This window comes from Macaca fascicularis, chromosome 9 (assembly GCF_037993035.2).
Source record: "Macaca fascicularis isolate 582-1 chromosome 9, T2T-MFA8v1.1".
In the NCBI taxonomy this organism is placed as follows: Eukaryota; Metazoa; Chordata; class Mammalia; order Primates; family Cercopithecidae; genus Macaca; species Macaca fascicularis.
The window spans coordinates 72,433,987-72,452,261 of record NC_088383.1 but is presented as its reverse complement, the minus strand read 5'-3'; the positions used below and the strand labels follow the sequence as shown (position 1 = coordinate 72,452,261).

Below are 18,275 nucleotides of genomic sequence, written 5' to 3'. Positions count from 1 at the left end.
CTACTGCGCTAGGTTAGAGTTAGACAAGCAGAGATAGCTTTCTAGGTGGGAAAAAATGTGGAGAAAAGCTCAAAAGTGAAACTCTACCAGGAATTTCTGGAGACTGTGAATATGTCAGTTTGTGACTGCGCTAATAATGATAATGGTTTCTTTTACTGAAGGTCTCCTGGATGCTTTACAAATTCATTCACCAATCCTTACATCAGCTCTATGAGGGTGCTATTATCCCACTTTTATAAAGAAAGAAGTTCCAGCAGAGAGAAGAAAAGCCATTTGCCAGAGTTATATCCCCATCAAGTTGTAAAGCTGGGGTTCTGGCTTGAGCTCTGGATGGTTCTGAATTTATGCTGTTTGCACTGTTTAACCTGCTTGTCTGTGGGTCTAGGCGGGGAAGCTGAAGGCAATAAGGTTGGTCTGGATTCAGATTGTGGAGGGCATTGGTGTTAACACGTGCTAATGGGCACCAAGAAAGATTTTAGAGGGAGCCAGTGAATGTGGAAATGAGGGGGATGGAAGTGAGTATGATTTTGGATGTGGGGGAGCAATGGGCTGGATGTGCAAAGTGATATTCTTTTTGGGAGGTTAATATGGCCAGTCAGGCATTAAAGACGATTACATCATCAATCCTCTGAGTCTTCCTGCCAATCTGTAGGAAATACATGGGACAGAAGAACAGGTTAAACTGCACATAAATATACAATCAGCAAAGTGGGGACAGGGTGAGGATTTAAAAAAATCATATACTTTTTGGGAGGCCAGATATACTTTGGGAGGCCAAGGCAAGTGGATTTCTTGAGTCCAGCAGTTTGAGATCAGCCTGGACAACATGGCAAAACCTTGTCTGTACCAAAAATACAAAAATTAGCCAGGCGTAGTGGCATGCACCTGTGGGCCCGGCTACTTGGATGCTGAGGTGGGAGAATAACCTGAGCCTGGGGAGGCCAAGGCTGCAGTGAGCCGAAATCACACCACTGCACTCCAGCCTGAGCAATCGGTGTGACACCCTGTCTCAAAAAATAAATAATAAATAAAAATAAAATAAAATAATTTTTAAAACAAAAAAAATCATATAGTTCCATCACTCAATTTTTTTTTTTTTTTTTTTTTTGGAGAGGGAGTCTCACTCTGTTGCTCAGGCTAGAGTGCAGTGGCGTGGTATCAGCTCACTGCAACCTCCACCTCCTGGGTTCAAGCAAGTCTCCTGACTCAGCCTCCCGATTAGCTGGGATTACAGGTGCCCGCCACCACACCTGGCTAGTTTTTGTATTTTTAGTAGAGACGGGGGTTTCCCCAGGTTGGCCAGGCTGGTCTTGAACTCCTGACATCAGGTGATCTGTCCGCCTCGGCTTCCCAAAGTGCTGGGATTACAGGCGTGAGCCACTGTGCCTGGCCCCATCACACAAATATTTATACTATTAACACAGAGCAATGGGCAGAGAAAACAGCTCTGGTGGTTTTGGTAGGACTAGACAAAACTTTTCATTTGACATGAGGATCTTTTGGTTGGAGGCATTACTGAAAGTGTTTTGCCTCAGAATGGGAAAGCTTGGGCAAAAGTGAATTTGGAAGATATACAAACCGTGAGGGAACTGGTTAATTTGGTCTTACCTATCAAAATATAAAATGCACACACTTGCATTTTTCACTTCCCTGGTAGGCATTTGTCCTAGATTAAATACACAGATGCACAGCACAGGGGCAAGTACAATTAATGCAGAATTTTTTTTAGACAGAGTCTGGCTCCGCCGCCCAGGCTGGAGTGCAGTGGCGCGATCTCACTCACTGCAAGCCCCGCCTCCCGGGTTCACGCGGTTCTCCTGCCTCAGCCTCCGGAGTAGCTGGGACTACAGGCGCCCGCCACCATGCCCGGCTAATTTTTTGTATTTTTTTTTTTTCTTTTTTAGTAGAGACGGGGTTTCACCATGTTGGCCAGGATCAGCATTGTTTTTTAATAGTGAAAACCAGAACCCAACCCAAGTCCATGACTAGGAATATTGGTTCTGTAAATAGTTTTATTTCATGCAATGGAATACCATGCAGTCATTAAGAAGAATGAGGTAGCCCTTTACCAACAGTGAAAGATAAGGGCATTTTCATCAAGGGCAATCATACCTAGTTCCAGGAAAATGTTTATTAATCTCATTTACTTAGAAAATATATATTTAGAGGTGAATCTGTAGACAAGTCTAGAAGGCTATACACTCAGCTATTAAACAGAATATCTCTGAGGCGGGCAGGGGGCGGAGCCTGCGTTTACATGAATGGGACGCTGCTGTTTCTCAGTGCACCTCTGCTGTTTGAATCTTTCACTAAAAACGTTCCCATGCATTACTGGGAGGGAATGGAAGGAGTATTTTGAGGGTTTCGTGTGAAGTGAAAAGTTGAGGAGGGGACGTGGGCGACCCCTTGGTCTCCTGAGACTCAAGCACCGCCTGAGGTGAGGAGACCCCGCCCAGCTGAGGTGATTCTGCAGAGGGGCGGAGCTCCCCAGATCCGAGGCGGGAGGCGGCCCGGGGGCGGGGCCAGCCGGCTCCAGCCGTCCGCTCCGCTCCCACCATGCCCTTATAAGGAGCGCCCGGCGTTAGGGCTCGGGAATCCGGTAGCAATCCCGGCGGCTCAGCCCCAATCCCAGGCCCCTCCCTTGGGAATGGGGGAAGGGCGGGGTTTGGCGGCGCGGTGGCTGGGGTGGAGCATCTCGAAAAGGGACCAGTAGGAGTGGCGGCCCAGGTCTGAGCGGTGCTGCCATTGGGCGCGGCGACGAGAGGGGGCGGAGAGTCCGTGAGGCTGGTTACGCCGAGGGAAGCCCCGACTCTGTAGTCGCTGCTCAGAGTCTGTCTCTTCGCCGGTTCCCGGCCCCGTGGATCCTACTTCTCTGTCGCCCGCGGTTCGCCGCCCCGCTCGCCGCCGCGATGCCGGTGTTTCATACGCGCACGATCGAGAGCATCCTGGAGCCGGTGGCACAGCAGATTTCCCACCTGGTGATAATGCACGAGGAGGGCGAGGTGGACGGCAAAGCCATTCCTGACCTCACCGCGCCCGTGGCCGCCGTGCAGGCGGCCGTCAGCAACCTCGTCCGGGTGAGCGCGCAGGGCCTGGCGCGGGAGAGGGCGCGGGAGGTGTCCCCCGGGCCCCGGCCCGCGTCGCGGCTGCCTGCGGCCGGCTAGCTGGCCGTGACTTTCCGCGTGGGTTTCGGAGCCAGGCGCCGAGAGTTCGAATGGCCTCTTCTCCGCCCTGTGACCTTGAGCGAGTCCTGAGCCTCTCTCGGCCTCAGTGTCCTCATCTATAAAATGGGAGCAGTCATGGAAAAGGCTGCCTGGCGGGCTTGTCGTGAAGATCCGGCGAGGTATTATTTGTGGAGTGCCTCGCGCGGCGTGTGGCCCACAGCAGGCACCCAATAAATGAGAGTTGCTGGGATGTCCGAGGGTCCCTGCCCCGCGCAGGCTTCGCCCCCACGTTGACTTCCTCGCTCTCAGCGCCTTTTTAGGCCTCCTCGATCTGGCTGTGGGGGAGGGAGAGCGGGCCCTCCCACGGATCCCTTGCCTTCTCTTCCAGGGATCCTTATTTGAGCCACGTTGTCCTCCTTTCTAATACTTCTGCCCCTCACCCTGAGATCCGCCTCGCCCACCCCCGCTCCCCAGAGCTCCCTATATTCCGCCCTTTTATTCACTTGCCTCACTCTCCGTCGCCTCCTCCTCCCCCCTCCTGGGCGTTTTACTTACGCTCACTCCTCTGTCACCCTTACACCTTTATGCAGTTATTCGTGACCACAAGCCCTGTTTTTCCTTCCGCTCAGCCCTGCTGCCCTTCCTTTCATTCCCTCCTGTGGACATTTCCACCTGGCTTTACCTGCTGTCAAACGGCCTCCTCCCACTGGGGCCTTTCTAGACTCGGGGGCCCTCCTTGGCCCCTCCTCCTGGCAGGAAGCAAGATGGAGCTGTTGGGAGAGGCCTGTGGAATCTGGGATCTGCCGCCCCTGCCGGAGAGAAGGCTGGGGCATCCCCTCCCCATCCACAACTTTCCTGGTGGCTCCGCAGACCCCTGTAACCCACAGCTGTGACTCATAACCGAGGTGATTCCTGGAGGAGGAGGAGCCCATGTCTGAAATGGGAAAAAAGAGGTGCTGAGACCAGTCTCCCAACACTCCCCTGGCTAATGTCACACTTTTCTTTCTCACCCTGGGTGGGTGACTCAGACTGGTCCTGCATGTGAGGAACAACTTTGGAAAAAGTTCATACTGCTCCCCCACTGAGCTGTGTAAATAGTGTGTTCAGGGCAGTTGGGAGGCAACTGTGGGTCTGTCTGGGTGGGGCTTGGGTTACTTATCTGATTTGAGCTCCTCAGTGCACTTAGAGGCTCTTTAGCAGCTGAAAGTCTTCCTCGGTCTTCAGGGGTCCCTGGACTGTCTCAAGCAATTTAGGAGACTGATAGCTAGGAAGACGGGGTGACACCACCATCCAAATTCCTGATCTTTCTTCTGTATAGCTTTAGTAAGAATCTATTCATTCAGTAAGAATGCTGTATTCATTCACAATGTCTACTTGTACATTGTTCTTCTTTTTATAACTAATTTGAACAGAATACTCCAGAGTACATTCTTATGTAGTGTTGTCTAACATGGCTGCATTCCAGGCCTCCATTTTTCAACAAATAGGAAACAATGTAAAGAGACAAGGTAATAGTGTCTCTCCATGTAGTACTTCAGGAAATGAAATCTTAAAACCACATGTTGCACTTGGAACAGAGCTAGTGTAGTCTAGGGGTTGATATCTGGTTAGGCTATTTAGAGAAAAGTTATTTATGGACTTCCATGCCATGAATTAATAAGCATTGAATGTCTGCTATATGGAAAACATTGCAATAAATCAGTGGTTCTCAGCTTAGAGTGTGCATGAAAATCATCAGTGGGGCTTTTTAGAAATAAAGATGTCCAGCTTCCAAGGGTCAAGGCCTTTGTATTTTGCTCTTTTTTTTTTTTTTTTTGAGACTGGGTCTCACTGTCATGCAGGCACTGGAGTGCAATGGCGTGATCATAGCTCACTGCAGCCTTCATCTCCTGGGCTGAGAAAATTCCTCCCACCTCAGCCTCCCAAGTAGCTAAAGGCCTTTGTTTGTTTGTTTTTGAGATGGAGCCTTCCTCTGTCATGAGGCTGGAGTGCAGTGACATGATCTGGGCTCACTGCAACGTCCTCCTCCCAGGTTGAAGCGATTCTCCTGCCTCAGCCTCTGGAGTAGCTGGGACTACAGGTGTGCACCACCGTGCCCAGCTAATTTTTGTATTTTTAGTAGAGACGGGGTTTCATCATGTTGGCCAGGATGGTCTCCATCTCTTGACCTTGTGATTTGCCTGCCTCGGCCTCCCAAAGTGCTGAGATTACAGGCGTGAGTCACTGTGCCCGGCCAGGCCTTTGTATTTTTTAAGAAGCTCCATAGGTGATTGTGATATACGCCCTTAGTTAGGAAACACTGTAATACACACTGTGAGACAAATACAAAAGAAATAAGGTTATAAGATGAAAACAATGATATGTAGTTAAGTTATATACTTTCCAACACATACAAAAGAGGGCACTTGAGATTGGTGGTAGCTATGGGTTAGCAGAGACAAAGTAGGGCGGATTGTGCTGATAAATAGTTAATCATGAACAAAGGTACTTGTGAGTAAGTCACTTCCAGGTTATAGCAAGTACATCATCTTCATTGCAGCTCAGGAGACAAGTTGGAGAGAAATTGGAGATGAAGTTGGTGTGTGACATATGGGCAGTGTAACACAGGCCATATCCAGTAGGATGAACAAAGAGAGCAGGAGAGGGAGGAGGATGAGAATAGTGTGTGAGAAAGACTGCGTGAGAATGGCGTGTGAGAATAGTATAGTGTGTTTTGGGGAGGCCAGAGGACCTACCCATTGCTTCACATCCTTGGTGCCAATTGTGATCGTTAAATATGTGGATTCTGTACATGCTTCAAGATTGTTCCTGGAGGTCAGGCCTTGTCTGATATTTATCTCTTTTTTAAAAATTTTATTTTGGTTTTAAATAGAGACAGGGTCTTGCTATGTTGCCCAGGCTGGTCTCAAATCCCTGGGCTCAAGCAGTTCTCCCGCCTTGGCCTCTCAAAGTGCTGGATTACAGTTGTGAGCTAGTGTGCCTGGCCTGATATTTCTTTATATGGTCCTCAGTTCCTGCCCTCAAAATTGGCACATGGGATCACTCAGTAAATATTGTTGAAGGAACTATGGGAAGGGAGACAAATTGAGAAGCTTTTAAAATTGGTTGGTTATGAAGAAAATGAAGGTCTGGACTTGGGAGTGGCAGGGAAAATAGAGAAGGAATTAATCAGAAATATATTAGAAGAAGAAATAATAGAACTGGATAATTGAACTCTGAATTTGCTAGGAAAGAAACATTGTATTACTGTAAAATAATGAAACTGATTTTAGAACAAATCTTCTGGAATTTATATAATCTGGGTATTTATTTGGAGTTATTTTGGGAGGTTATATCCTTATTCCAGTGCTTTTCTTTGGGAATTTCTTTCAGATTATTTACATACGTATGCCAAATTAGTCTTATTTTGGTCATAAAATGTACATTTTGACTGAAGTAAGCATTCTTGAGCTCAACTACTTCATTTACTGTTCTTGAGTCTAAATGACTTTTGGATATTTCCATAATTAAAATTTACTAGATGAAGATGAAATTCTCAATTGTTGTACATAGTCATTCACTTATCAAGCAGGTTTTTATTGAGACCCCTTCAAATGTCAAAGCAATAAGTGTGATGCCTGACACAATCAGTATGATACTGAATTGGAAATCTTAAGTGGCACTGAGGAAACAGAGTATGATGGAAAGTCAGAGGAAGACGAGATTACTTTTGATTGGAGAATCAGGGGAGGCTTCATGGAGGATATAACATTGAGTTGGGTCTTAAAGACAGATGAGATTTGAATGTTTAGAGATGTGGTAAGAAAGGCATTACTTGGCCAGGCTTGGTGGCTCATGCCTGTAATCCCAGCACTTTGGGAGGCTGAGGTGGGCTGATCACGAGGTCAAGAGATTGAGACCATCGTGGCCAACATGGTGAAACCCCGTCTCTACTAAAAATACGAAAATTAGCTGGGCATGGTGGCCTGCGCCTGTAGTCCGAGCTACTCGGGAGGCTGAGGCAGGAGAATGGCTTGAACCCGGGAGGCAGAGGTTGCACTGAGCCGAGATCGTGCCACTGCATTCTAGCCTGGGCCACAGAGCAAGACTCTGTCTCAAAAAAAAAAAAGAAAAAGATATTACTTAATTTTATGGGGGCAGGACTCATTAGGATTTGTAATTTCATGTGTATTTGTTAAGCAAAGTAGTCTGGTCACTGATATATATATATATATATATATATATATATATATATATATATAGCAACTGGGTCATCACTTTTACTCCACACTTAGGGAGGGGGTAGGGTGGGAGTGTTTATTTATTTATTTATCTTGAGATGGAGTCTCTGTAGCCCAAGCTGGAGTGCAGTGGCATGACCTCAGCTCACTGCAACTTCTGCCTCCTGGGTTCAAGTGATTCTCCTGCCTCAGCCTCTCAAGTAGCAGGGATTACAGGCATGTACCACTTAAAACTCTATTTAAGGCAGTTTTAAACACAGAGAGTGAGTCCGATTCAATAATGAAACAAGGAAGAGGAGGTAGTCAAGGGAAGGGTGGGAAAGGAAAAATAGGGAGGGGCACAAGAAATTCTAAGAAGGCTTAGATTCAGCAGGCAGTGTGAAAAAGTCACAAGTCTTAGACTGAGTACTTTGTAATATGGTATATACATTTTTCTTTTTTTCATTAAAGTGGCCCATTGAAATATGTCAGTCTGTGATGTGACATTAAAATCATGCAAGTTTTATTAATGGGGCTTCAGATACTTTGCTTTCTCCAATGCATCTGAGAGCATGTGTTGTAAGTACTCCTTGGGCTCATGAAATATTTATTTTGGGAGTTTTTGTGGCCTTGACTTTTATGGGCCTCATCCATATATTATATGCTCTTGGGACCAGGTCTGGGACAAATAGCAGTATTATCTTCACTTTACACTGATAAATGGGAAAGACTGCTTTGCTCTTCTTTTGTTGTTTTTTTTAGAGATGGAGTCTTGCTCTGTTGTCCAGGCTGGAGTGCAGTGGTGTGATCATAGCTCACTGCAGCCTCAAACTCCTGGGTTCAACAGATCCTCCCACCTTAGCCTCCTTAGTACCTGGGACTACAGGGGTGCACCTCCACGCCTGGCTAATTAAAAAATTTTTTTTGTAGAGATGGAGTTTCACTATATTTCCAAGGCTGGTCTTGAACTCCTGGCCTCAAACAATACTCCAGCCTTAGCCTCCCAAAGTGCTGGGATTATAGGCATGAGCCACTGTGTCCAGCCTACTCTAATCTTTAAAGGAGGTCAGCAGTTAATTTTATCATTTGTAATTATTAGTATTAACATCTGAAAATATTTTTGCTTTAAAATTCAGTTGATATTAGACTTTATTTCAGTTAAATAAATAACAATGTTTGGGTGAGTGATTTTTTTTCTTAATATTTTTCTGTGTTTTCCAATTTTTGAAAATTAACATATAATTCCTATGCTAAGGAAAAAAATACAGTAAATAAAAAGAATATTTATATGATCATTTATAGCTCATAAAATACTTTCATATTTATAATCTCATAGCAATCTGTGGGTAGGTATAGTGGTGGTCTCCGTTTTACAGATGAGGGAGGATACTGTAGTTCAGAGAAATTAAGTAACCTGCCCACAGTGGCACAGCTAGTTAGCCTGGACTTGACCTGTGGTCAGTTGTTCCAGGTCCTCTGCTTTTTTTTTTTTTTTTTTTTTTTTTTTTTTTTGAGAAGGCGTCTCGCTCTGTCACCCAGGCTGGAGTGCAGTGGCACGATCTCGGCTCACCACAACCTCTGCCTCCTTGGTTCAAGCAATTCTCCGGCCTCAGCCTCCCAAGTAGCTGGGATTACAGGTGCCCGCCACCAGGCCCAGCTAATTTTTCTATTTTTAGTAGAGATGGGGTTTCACTATGTTGGTTAGACTGGTCTCCAACTCCTGACCTCGTGATTTGCCCGCCTTGGCCTCCCAAAGTGCTGGAATTACAGGCGTGAGCCACCATGCCCAGCCCCTCTGCTTTTTTTTTTTTTGAGACGGTGTCTCGCTCTGTCGCCCAGGCTGGGGTGCAGTGGCCGGATCTCAGCTCACTGCAAGCTCCGCCTCCCGGGTTTACGCCATTCTCCTGCCTCAGCCTCCCGAGTAGCTGGGACTGCAGGCGCCCGCCACCTCGCCCGGCTAGCTTTTTGTATTTTTTAGTAGAGACGGGGTTTCACCGTGTTAGCCAGGATGGTATCGATCTCCTGACGTCGTGATCCGCCCGTCTCGGCCTCCCAAAGTGCTGGGATTACAGGCTTGAGCCACCGCGCCCGGCGCCTCTGCTTTTTTTCACACCACCATTCCACATCTACTTAGAGCAAAGTTGTTAAATATCAGTGGAAGTTTCCCACCTAGAATCAGAAGCAACAGGAATGCTGTTAGTCATAGAGGTTCCATTTGTCCTAGGCCTGGCAACAGTATCTGTTTAGACCCTGGCTTTAGCATGGCCTACATGAATGGCCTATATGAGAAGAATGATGTGAAGGTAAGCTTGTTTCACAGCCACACCCAATTTCACAGCATGTCTTTTCTTTTCTTTTTTTTTTTGAGATGGAGTCTCACTCTTGCCCAGACTGGAGTGCAGTGGTGTGATATTGGCTCACTGCAACCTCCACCTCCTGGGTTCAAGTGATTCTCCTGCCTCAGCCTCCTGAGTAGCTGGGATTACAGGTGTGCGCCACCATGCCTGGCTAATTTTTGTATTTTTAGTGGACACTAGGTTTCACCACATTGGCCAAGGTGGTCTTGAATTCCTGACCTCAGGTGATCCACCCTCCTTGGCCTCCCAAAGTGCTGTGATTACAGACGTGAGCCACTGTGCCTGACCCATAGCATTTCTTTTTTGAGAAATTAGAGTAGACACAGATCAGCACAAAAATATGCCTGCAAAACAGATAAAGAGTTTTTGTGGTATATGTGACTGCTTAGCTTGAAGCCTATTAGAATGAAATCATATTTAAAATAACTTTGTAGATTCCTTGGGGAATCATGAAGTTTCATTTATAAAACTGTCCCTACATCAAAAGACATGTAAGAATGAGACAGATATCTGTATCTATATATAGATGTATTTTTTTTCTTTTTTGAGACACAGTCTCACTCTGTTGCCCAGGCTGGAGTGCAGTGGTGCGATCTTGGCTCACTGCAAACTCCGCCTCCTGGGTTCAAGTGATTTTCCTGTCTCAGCCTCCTGAGTAGCTGGGATTACAATCGTCTGCCACCACAGTTGGCTTATTTCTTGTATTTTTAGTAGAGACGGGGTTTCACCGTGTTGGCCAGGCTGGTCTCAAACTCCTGACCTCATGTGATCCACCCGCCTTGGCCTCCCAAAGTGCTGGGATTACAGGTGTGAGCCACTGCACCCTGCCAGAGACAGAAATATATTTTGTTCCAATTTTTTTTTTTTTTTTTTTTTTCTGGAGACTGAGTCTTGCTCTGTTGCCCAGGCTGGAGTGCAGTGGCATGATTGCGGCTCACTGCAAACTCCGCCTCCCTGGTTCACGCCATTCTCCTGCCTCAGCCTCCCGAGTAGCTGGGACTACAGGCACTTGCCACCACGCCCGGCTAATTTTTTTTTTTTTTTGTATTTTTAGTAGAGACGGGGTTTCACCGTGTTAGCCAGGATGGTCTCGATCTCCAGACCTTGTGATCCGCCTGCCTCAGCCTCCCAAAGTGCTGGGATTACAGGCGTGAGCCACCATGCCCAGCCTGTTCCAATCATTTTTAACATTTACTCATGTGACTGAGAGAACAGAAGATTTTTGGAGATGGGCAGTTATCCATCAGTATCCATGGGGGATTGGTTGCAGGACCCCCCTTGGATACCAAAATCTGCAGATGCTCAAGTTACTTATATAAAGTGGTGTGGTAATTGCATATAACCTATGCACATCTTCCTGTATACTTTTTCATCTCTAGATTACTTATACTGTAATACCTAATACAATGTAAATGTTATAAATAGTTATACTGTATTGTTTTAAATTTTTATTTTTATTGTTTTATTGTTTTTTATTTTTATTTATTTTTTTGAGAAGGAGTCTCGCTCTGTCACCCAGGCTGGAGTGCAATTGCACGATCTCAGCTCATTGCAACCTCTGCCTCCCAGGTTCAAGAGATTCTCCCACCTCAGCCTCCTGAGTAGCTGGGATTACAGGCACCCACCATAATGCCCGGCTAATTTTTGTATTTTTAGTAGAGATGGGGTTTCACCTTGTTACTCAGGCTGCTCCTGACCTCAGGTGATCCACTGGCCTTGGCCTCCCAAAGTGCCGGGATTACAGGTGTGAGCCACCATGCCCAGCCTATTTTTATTTTTATTTGAGTATTTTTGATCTCCAGTTGGTTGAATCCATATATGTGGAACTCAAGGGTATGCAGGGCTGACTGTATATGTTTCTACAACTATGTTTAAATTTTAATGGAACTACAACTTAAATGTTTGTTTACATCCACACAGTGGAAAATTTGGCTTTTCTAAAGCTTTTCTATAAATAGAGCTCGTGTAACTCTAAATGGACAAAGTAAGAGGGCAAAAGTCTTCTGGTATCAGCAACAGTAGCTTAGATTGGGTCCTCCTGTTACAGTCCTGGAGTAAGGACAACAGTAGGACAAACTACTTTTATAGGACTCATTTGAATTTTACTATTTCTTGGATATTTGTTTAAAAACAGACTAGCCTGGTTATTTCATACACAGGTTGAGTATCTCTAATCTGAAAATCTGAAATCTGAAATGCTCCAAAATCTAACTTTTTGAGTATTGACATGACACCACTCGTGGAAAATTCCACATCTGACCTCATGTGATGGGTAGAAGTCAAAACTTTGTTTCATGCACAAATTATTACAACTATTATATAAAATTACCTTCACGCTATGTGTATAAAGTGTATATGAAACATAAATGAATTTTGTGTTTAACCTTCAGTCCTATCTCCAATATAGCTCATGATATATATGCAAAAATTCCCAAATCCAAAAAATCTGAAATACGAGACACTTCTGATCTGAAGCATTTCGGATAAGGGATATTCAACCTGTACTTATTTAAGTACTCATCATTTGTATAGTTATGAAGTGTTTATGTTTTATATATAGTCATTTTATTTTTATTTATATTTATTTATTTTGAGATAGGGTCTCGCTCTGCTGCCCACGCTGGAGTGCAGTGGCACAATCTGGGCTCACTGTAGTGTCAACCCACTGGGCATTGATCCTACCACCGCAGCCTCCCGAGTAGTTGGGACTACAGGCTTACACCTTCATGCCTGACTATTTCTGTATTTTTAGTAGTATTTAAACAAATATCCAACTGGGGTTTTGCCATGTTGCCCAGGCTGTTCTTGAACTCCTGGGCTCAAGTGATCCACCTGCCTTGGCCTGCCAAAGTGCTGTGATTACAGATGTGAGCCAGTGTGCCTGGCCAGGATTGTCATTTTAAGAGCCTTCTGACAACTTCCCAGTCTTTCACTGCACCCTTAGGAAATGGGTAGGATAGGAATATCCTCATTATCCACAGCCTATAGTTCAGCATAGCATGGAGATGCTCTTTTATTACACTCATACTGGTTCAGTGTTTGTCATCTCACTAAGTCGTAGGTTCCTCAGTGGCAGGGACGATATGCCTGTCTGGGTTATAGGTATGCAATATACTTTTTTTTCTTTTTTTTTGAGATAGAGTCTCGTTCTGTTGCTCAGTCTGGAGTGCAGTGGGGCGATCTTGGCTTACTGCAACCTCCGCCTCCCGGGTTCAAGCGATTCTCCTGCCTCAGCCTCCTGAGTACCTGGGATTACAGGCACGCTCCACCACGCCCAGCTAATTTTTGTATTTTTAATAAAGACAGGGTTTTACCATATTGGTCAGGTAGGTCTCGAACTCCTGACCTCAAGTGATCCACCTGCCTTGGCCTCCCAAAGTGCTGGGATTACAGGCATGAGCCACTGCACTCAGCCTACATTTTTTTTTTTTTTTTTTTGAGATGGAGTTTCACTCTTATTGCCGAGGCTGGAGTGCAGTGGCATAATCTCCGCTCACTACAACCTCTGCCTCCTGGGTTCAAGTGATTCTCCTGCCTCAGTCTCCCAAGTAGCTGGGATTACAGGCACCCACCACCATGGCCGGCTACTTTTTTGTATTTTTAGTAGAGATGGGGTTTCACCATGTTGGCCAGTCTGGTCTCGAACTCCTGACCTCAGGTGATCTACCCACCTTGGCTTCCCAAAGTGCTGGGATTACAGGCATGAGGCACCGCTCCCGGCCTAAAATTTTAAATTAAATGAACATATGCATATCATTTATTTTTATTTATAACATATAGCATTAGGAATTATTGTACAATGAATATTTCCCATCCCCAGCTTTCAAATATCTGGTATAGCCAAATTTGAACCATCTCATGGAATTTATAATGGGCTTTGACTGAAACAAGTGAAATATATACTAAGAGAAAGGAATGAATGGCTAACTGCCCATTGTTTGAGATAACAAAAGTGTTCAGGCTATTTTGGGTTGTGGTTTTTCTGTTTCAGAGTCATTTCAGCTATGCAGATCACTTACTAAATTCATAACGTGAGAGTATGTTGCCTTCTATCTGAAAGTGGCATTGGGATTTTGCATTCTCTTCTTGGGAGTGCCTTTTTAAAATTTAATGATTTAGATCAGATGTTGATATATTATTTGGAGCCCTGCTGGTTACAATGCAGTCTCATACTATGAGTCAGAATTCCTCATTAAAGGATCTTTATTTCCCTGCACCATATGGCAAGAGACAAAGATATCATAAAGTTGATCTGCTGCTTTTTTGCTTCCTGGCTGATTTGGGCCCAGCCTTTTCATTAAACCTTTAGGTCATGGTTCTGACAGCGGGGTGTATTTTTACATAATAAACCAGCATTAGGGCAGTATCAAAAGAAGTAGCGGTCCTTAATGAGCAAATATCAGAGATTAGCTGCTTTCTTTGTAGAGGTTTCTTTCTAGAATATGCTGTTTGGTCAGAATTCTTGATGAGGAAGGTCCATTCAGTCAGTTCTTGTTGCTCTCAGGCAGGTCAGCCCTTAAACCTTTCCAAATAGATAGGACTAGAATAAAAAACAAACTTCTGCCTTGGCATTTTTAAGCTTCAACAACTTTCAGTGCTATATAATGTAAATCCTTCAGAGTTAACTTTTGGGGGGGAAATTCAAGTCTGTAATAAGACTGAAACATGGAGAAGAAATTTGATATATTGGAGGAAGGACCTCCCATTTAAAGCTTTCATCTGTCATTCTTTTCCTCGTACCTTGGATCTGTAGAAGTCTTGCAGTATATGTCTGAATATATTGAACCACGTAAGTTCAGGTAACATAATTTTCAAATTCTCTAGGTGGCTGCTGCTGTTTTTTTTTTTTTCCCTAGCCATTTTAGTATTTAAGTCTGTTTCTATTGGGAATTGTTATGGAAAGGAAAGCTGTCTTACCTTATTTATTATTATTATTACTATTTTGAGACGGAATTTCACTTTGTTGCCCACACTGTAGTGCAATGGTACGATCTTGACTCACTGCAACCTCCGCCTCACAGGTTCAAGCAGTTCTCCTGTTTCAGCCTCCCAAGTAGCTGGGACTACAGGCATGCATCACACCTGGCTAAATTTTGTATTTTTAGAAGAGACGGGGTTTCACCTATTGGCCAGGCTGGCTTTGAACTCCTGACCTCAGATGAACCACCCCCCTTGGCCTCCCAAAGTGTTGGAATTATAGGCATGAACCACCGCGCCCAGCCACCTTTTTCTTTTTCTTTACTTTTTTGAGATGGAGTCTTGCTCTGTTACCCAGACTGGAGTGCAGTGGTGAGATCTCAACTCACTGCAACCTCCGCCTCCCGGGTTCAAGTGATCCTCCCTCTTCAGCCTCCCAAGTAGCCGAGATTATAAGCATATGCCACACACCTGGCTAATTTTTTTGTATTTTTTGTAGAGACAGAGTTTCACCATGTTGGCCAGGCTGGTCTCAAACCCCTGACTTCAAGTGATCCATCCGTCTCGGATTCCCAAAGTGTTGGGATTACAGGCCGTGAGCCACTGCACCAGCCTACCTTTTTCTTCTTAACAAGTTACAAAAAGATTTATTAGGGAAGGAAGTTGAGAATATGTAAGCAGGGAATTTTGTTATTTTGTATTTTTATCATAATTGAAGTATTTTAGTTTTCATATCGCACTAAAAATAATACTTTTTTTTTTTTTTTTTTTTTCCCCACACGGAGTCTTGCTCTGTGGCCCAGGCTGCAGTGCAGTGCAGTGGCCGGATCTCACCTCACTGCAAGCTCCGCCTCTCGGGTTTACGCCATTCTCCTGCCTCAGCCTCCCGAGTAGCTGGAACTACAGGCGCCCGCCACCTCGCCCGGCTAGTTTTTTGTATTTTTTAGTAGAGACGGGGTTTCACCGTGTTAGCCAGGATGGTCTGGATCTCCTGACCTCGTGATCCGCCCGTCTCGGCCTCCCAAAGTGCTGGGATTACAGGCTTGAGCCACCGCGCCCGGCCTAAAATAATACTATTGAACAGTATACTATTAGTAATCACTTTTTATCATGCTGTGTCTTCATATAGTCTAAAAGAATAATTTTTCTTTTTACAAAATAATACATTTTTATTATTGAAAATTTAGAAAATCTATCTTTATTCGCAATCTTCTCTCAGTGTTTCTCAGCCTTTTTCATTTCTGTCTACTTGAACTTGATTTACATCATTTTTTCTTGTTACTCCAAACCAATTTATGTTTCTCTGGGTATAAATACAAATTTAACTATATATAGATGCACCAGCTTTTATCCTTTTCACTGTTTGAAACAAACAAACAAACAAACAAAAACAAAACCCATCTCTAGTTCACTTTCCTGCTGGTGAATTTCAGAGCAAGGTGAGGAAACCCACTGTCTTAAAATACCCCAAGATTTTCTCTGCCATTTGGGGAGCTGTGCTCTAGATAGGAAACTGCTGTTTCAGAAAGTATGAAATGAAATAACTTCAAGATAATGAACCTCATCCTGAAAGAACTTCTGGTCTCAACATACTTATTAAGATATGGGGGCTGGGCACGGTGGCTCACGCCTGTAATCCCAGCACTTTGGGAGGCCGAGGCAGGCGGATCACGAGGTCTGGAGACCGAGACCATCCTGGCTAACACGGTGAAACCCCGTCTCTACTAAAAATACAAAAAATTAGCTGGGCATGGTGGCCAGTGCCTGTAATCCTAGCTACTTACTTGGGAGGCTGAGGCAGGAGAATCGTTTGAACCCAGGAGGCAGAGGTTGCAGTTAGCCGTGCCATTTTACTCCAGCGTGGGTGATAAGTGTGAAACTCGTCTCCAGCGTGGGTGATAAGTGTGAAACTCGTGTCTCCAAAAAAAAAAAAACCTGGGGTCAAATAACCATTGATTAAATTAAGTATGTACATTGCATGTATGCAAAGAGGTATAGTGGGATAGAGTGTTAGGTGAAAGGGAACTTGTATAATTAGACATAGGAAATGGGGAACTCACTGCCTTCTTTCAAGTCCCTTGGTAAATCTGTAGATTTTGTATCCTCATCTACTGGATCATCAGTCCTTGGATGACGGATTTCATATCAAATTTTCTTCCCCTCCCCTCCCTACTCTCCTAGAGTGTCTCCCTTTAGACTGTTGGTTTCTGGAGGGCAAGGACTGGGTTATATTCTTCATATTATTGGTTCTGTGTTTACCATAGTCCCTTGTTCATGATAGTTCTTCAATTAAGTGTGGTATGTTCTGATATTTAATATACCAGCTAGTCATTTTAGGTTATTTCATGACAATAAGGATAGCTGATTATCTCTTGCCTCTACTGGAAGGCATGGTGTTTCTCTTTTTTTTTTTTTTTTTTTTTTTTGAGACGGAGTCTCACGCTGTTGCCCAGGCTGGAGTGCAGTGGCGCGATCTCGGCTCACTGCAAGCTCCGCCTCCCGGGTTCCCGCCATTCTCCTGCCTCAGCCTCCTGAGTAGCTGGGACTACAGGCGCCCGCCACTGCGCCCGGCTAATTTTTTGTATTTTTAGTAGAGACGGGGTTTCACTGTGGTCTCGATCTCCTGACCTTGTGATCCGCCCGCCTCGGCCTCCCAAAGTGCTGGGATTACAGGCTTGAGCCACCGCGCCCGGCCTCTGGCATGGTGTTTCTCTTTTCCTGGCCTCAAGTGTTGCTATGTACCAAATATTTACACAATCTCAAAGGGAAACAGATTCATAAATGATATTATATTGTGTTGGGTACATATTTTCAACTTTTAGATTCCAAAAAATTCCATGTCGCTTCTATCAGAAGTTAGCACACTGGATTGGCATGGGTGTGGGGTGTATATAGAGGAGAGAGGTGGTGAATCTTAGAACTCAAAATGTTTTACAAATGTTGTTAAGCTGCAGAAAATAGAGTCTTTGGCCCTTAGAGAATTTCCCACTGATAAAATTTCCGGTTGAATGACTTTTAAGGGGAAAGTGGCTGAATTTCACTGCACTTCTTACCACAGCTGGCCACAATCCAAGTCAGTCATTCCTCTTTTGAAATAAGCTTAAGTTATTCCCATGAGTAAGCTTTCTGTGAAGAAAGAAATGGCACAGTTGTTAAAGTTGAGAGTTGAGGGACCTCTGTTCCTTGTGTTTCCAGCCTTCTCTTTGTCCTCTCTCTATCACTGGAGAACTGGCTCATCTTTTATCTACCAGGCGGACAACATGTTTTTATTCTTGCAATTAAAATAGGTAAGGATATATGAATAGGCTAGTAAATCTTGTATAAGAAAAAATGTAGATCAGCAACACTTAAATTTCTCATTCTACAATTCTCCCCAAATAGTAAAGTTACTTGTCAAACTCCAGCTATGCACAATGCTAGGTGTTGGGATATGTAAGATATGGTCTCTGGCCTCAAGTTGCCTAAAACACAGATGAAATCAATACTCTTATAAAAACGATTTATTCACATTCTCTCCACCAACATAATTGTTGCAGAATTTATATTCTTCTTGAAGAGTTGTGTGTTAACTACTACAAATACAGTGGTTTTTATTCTTTGGAGTCACAGAGAAAATGTGAAGCAGTAGTGACATTGGG

General features: G+C 44.5%; 1 protein-coding gene across 4 annotated transcripts in view; it reads left to right on the top strand.

Annotated features, from left to right (window-relative positions):
* The first annotated feature begins 2,815 nt into the window (after window positions 1-2,815).
* VCL (vinculin) overlaps window positions 2,816-18,275 on the top strand; it is a 127,074-nt gene continuing 111,614 nt past the window's right edge. For all 4 annotated transcript variants that reach the window (XM_045362031.3, XM_045362029.3, XM_045362030.3 and 1 more), the window contains exon 1: window positions 2,816-3,077. In XM_045362031.3, coding sequence (XP_045217966.1) covers window positions 2,910-3,077 — 168 coding nt within the window. In that variant the 5' untranslated portion in view covers window positions 2,816-2,909. The remainder of the gene's footprint in view (window positions 3,078-18,275) is intronic.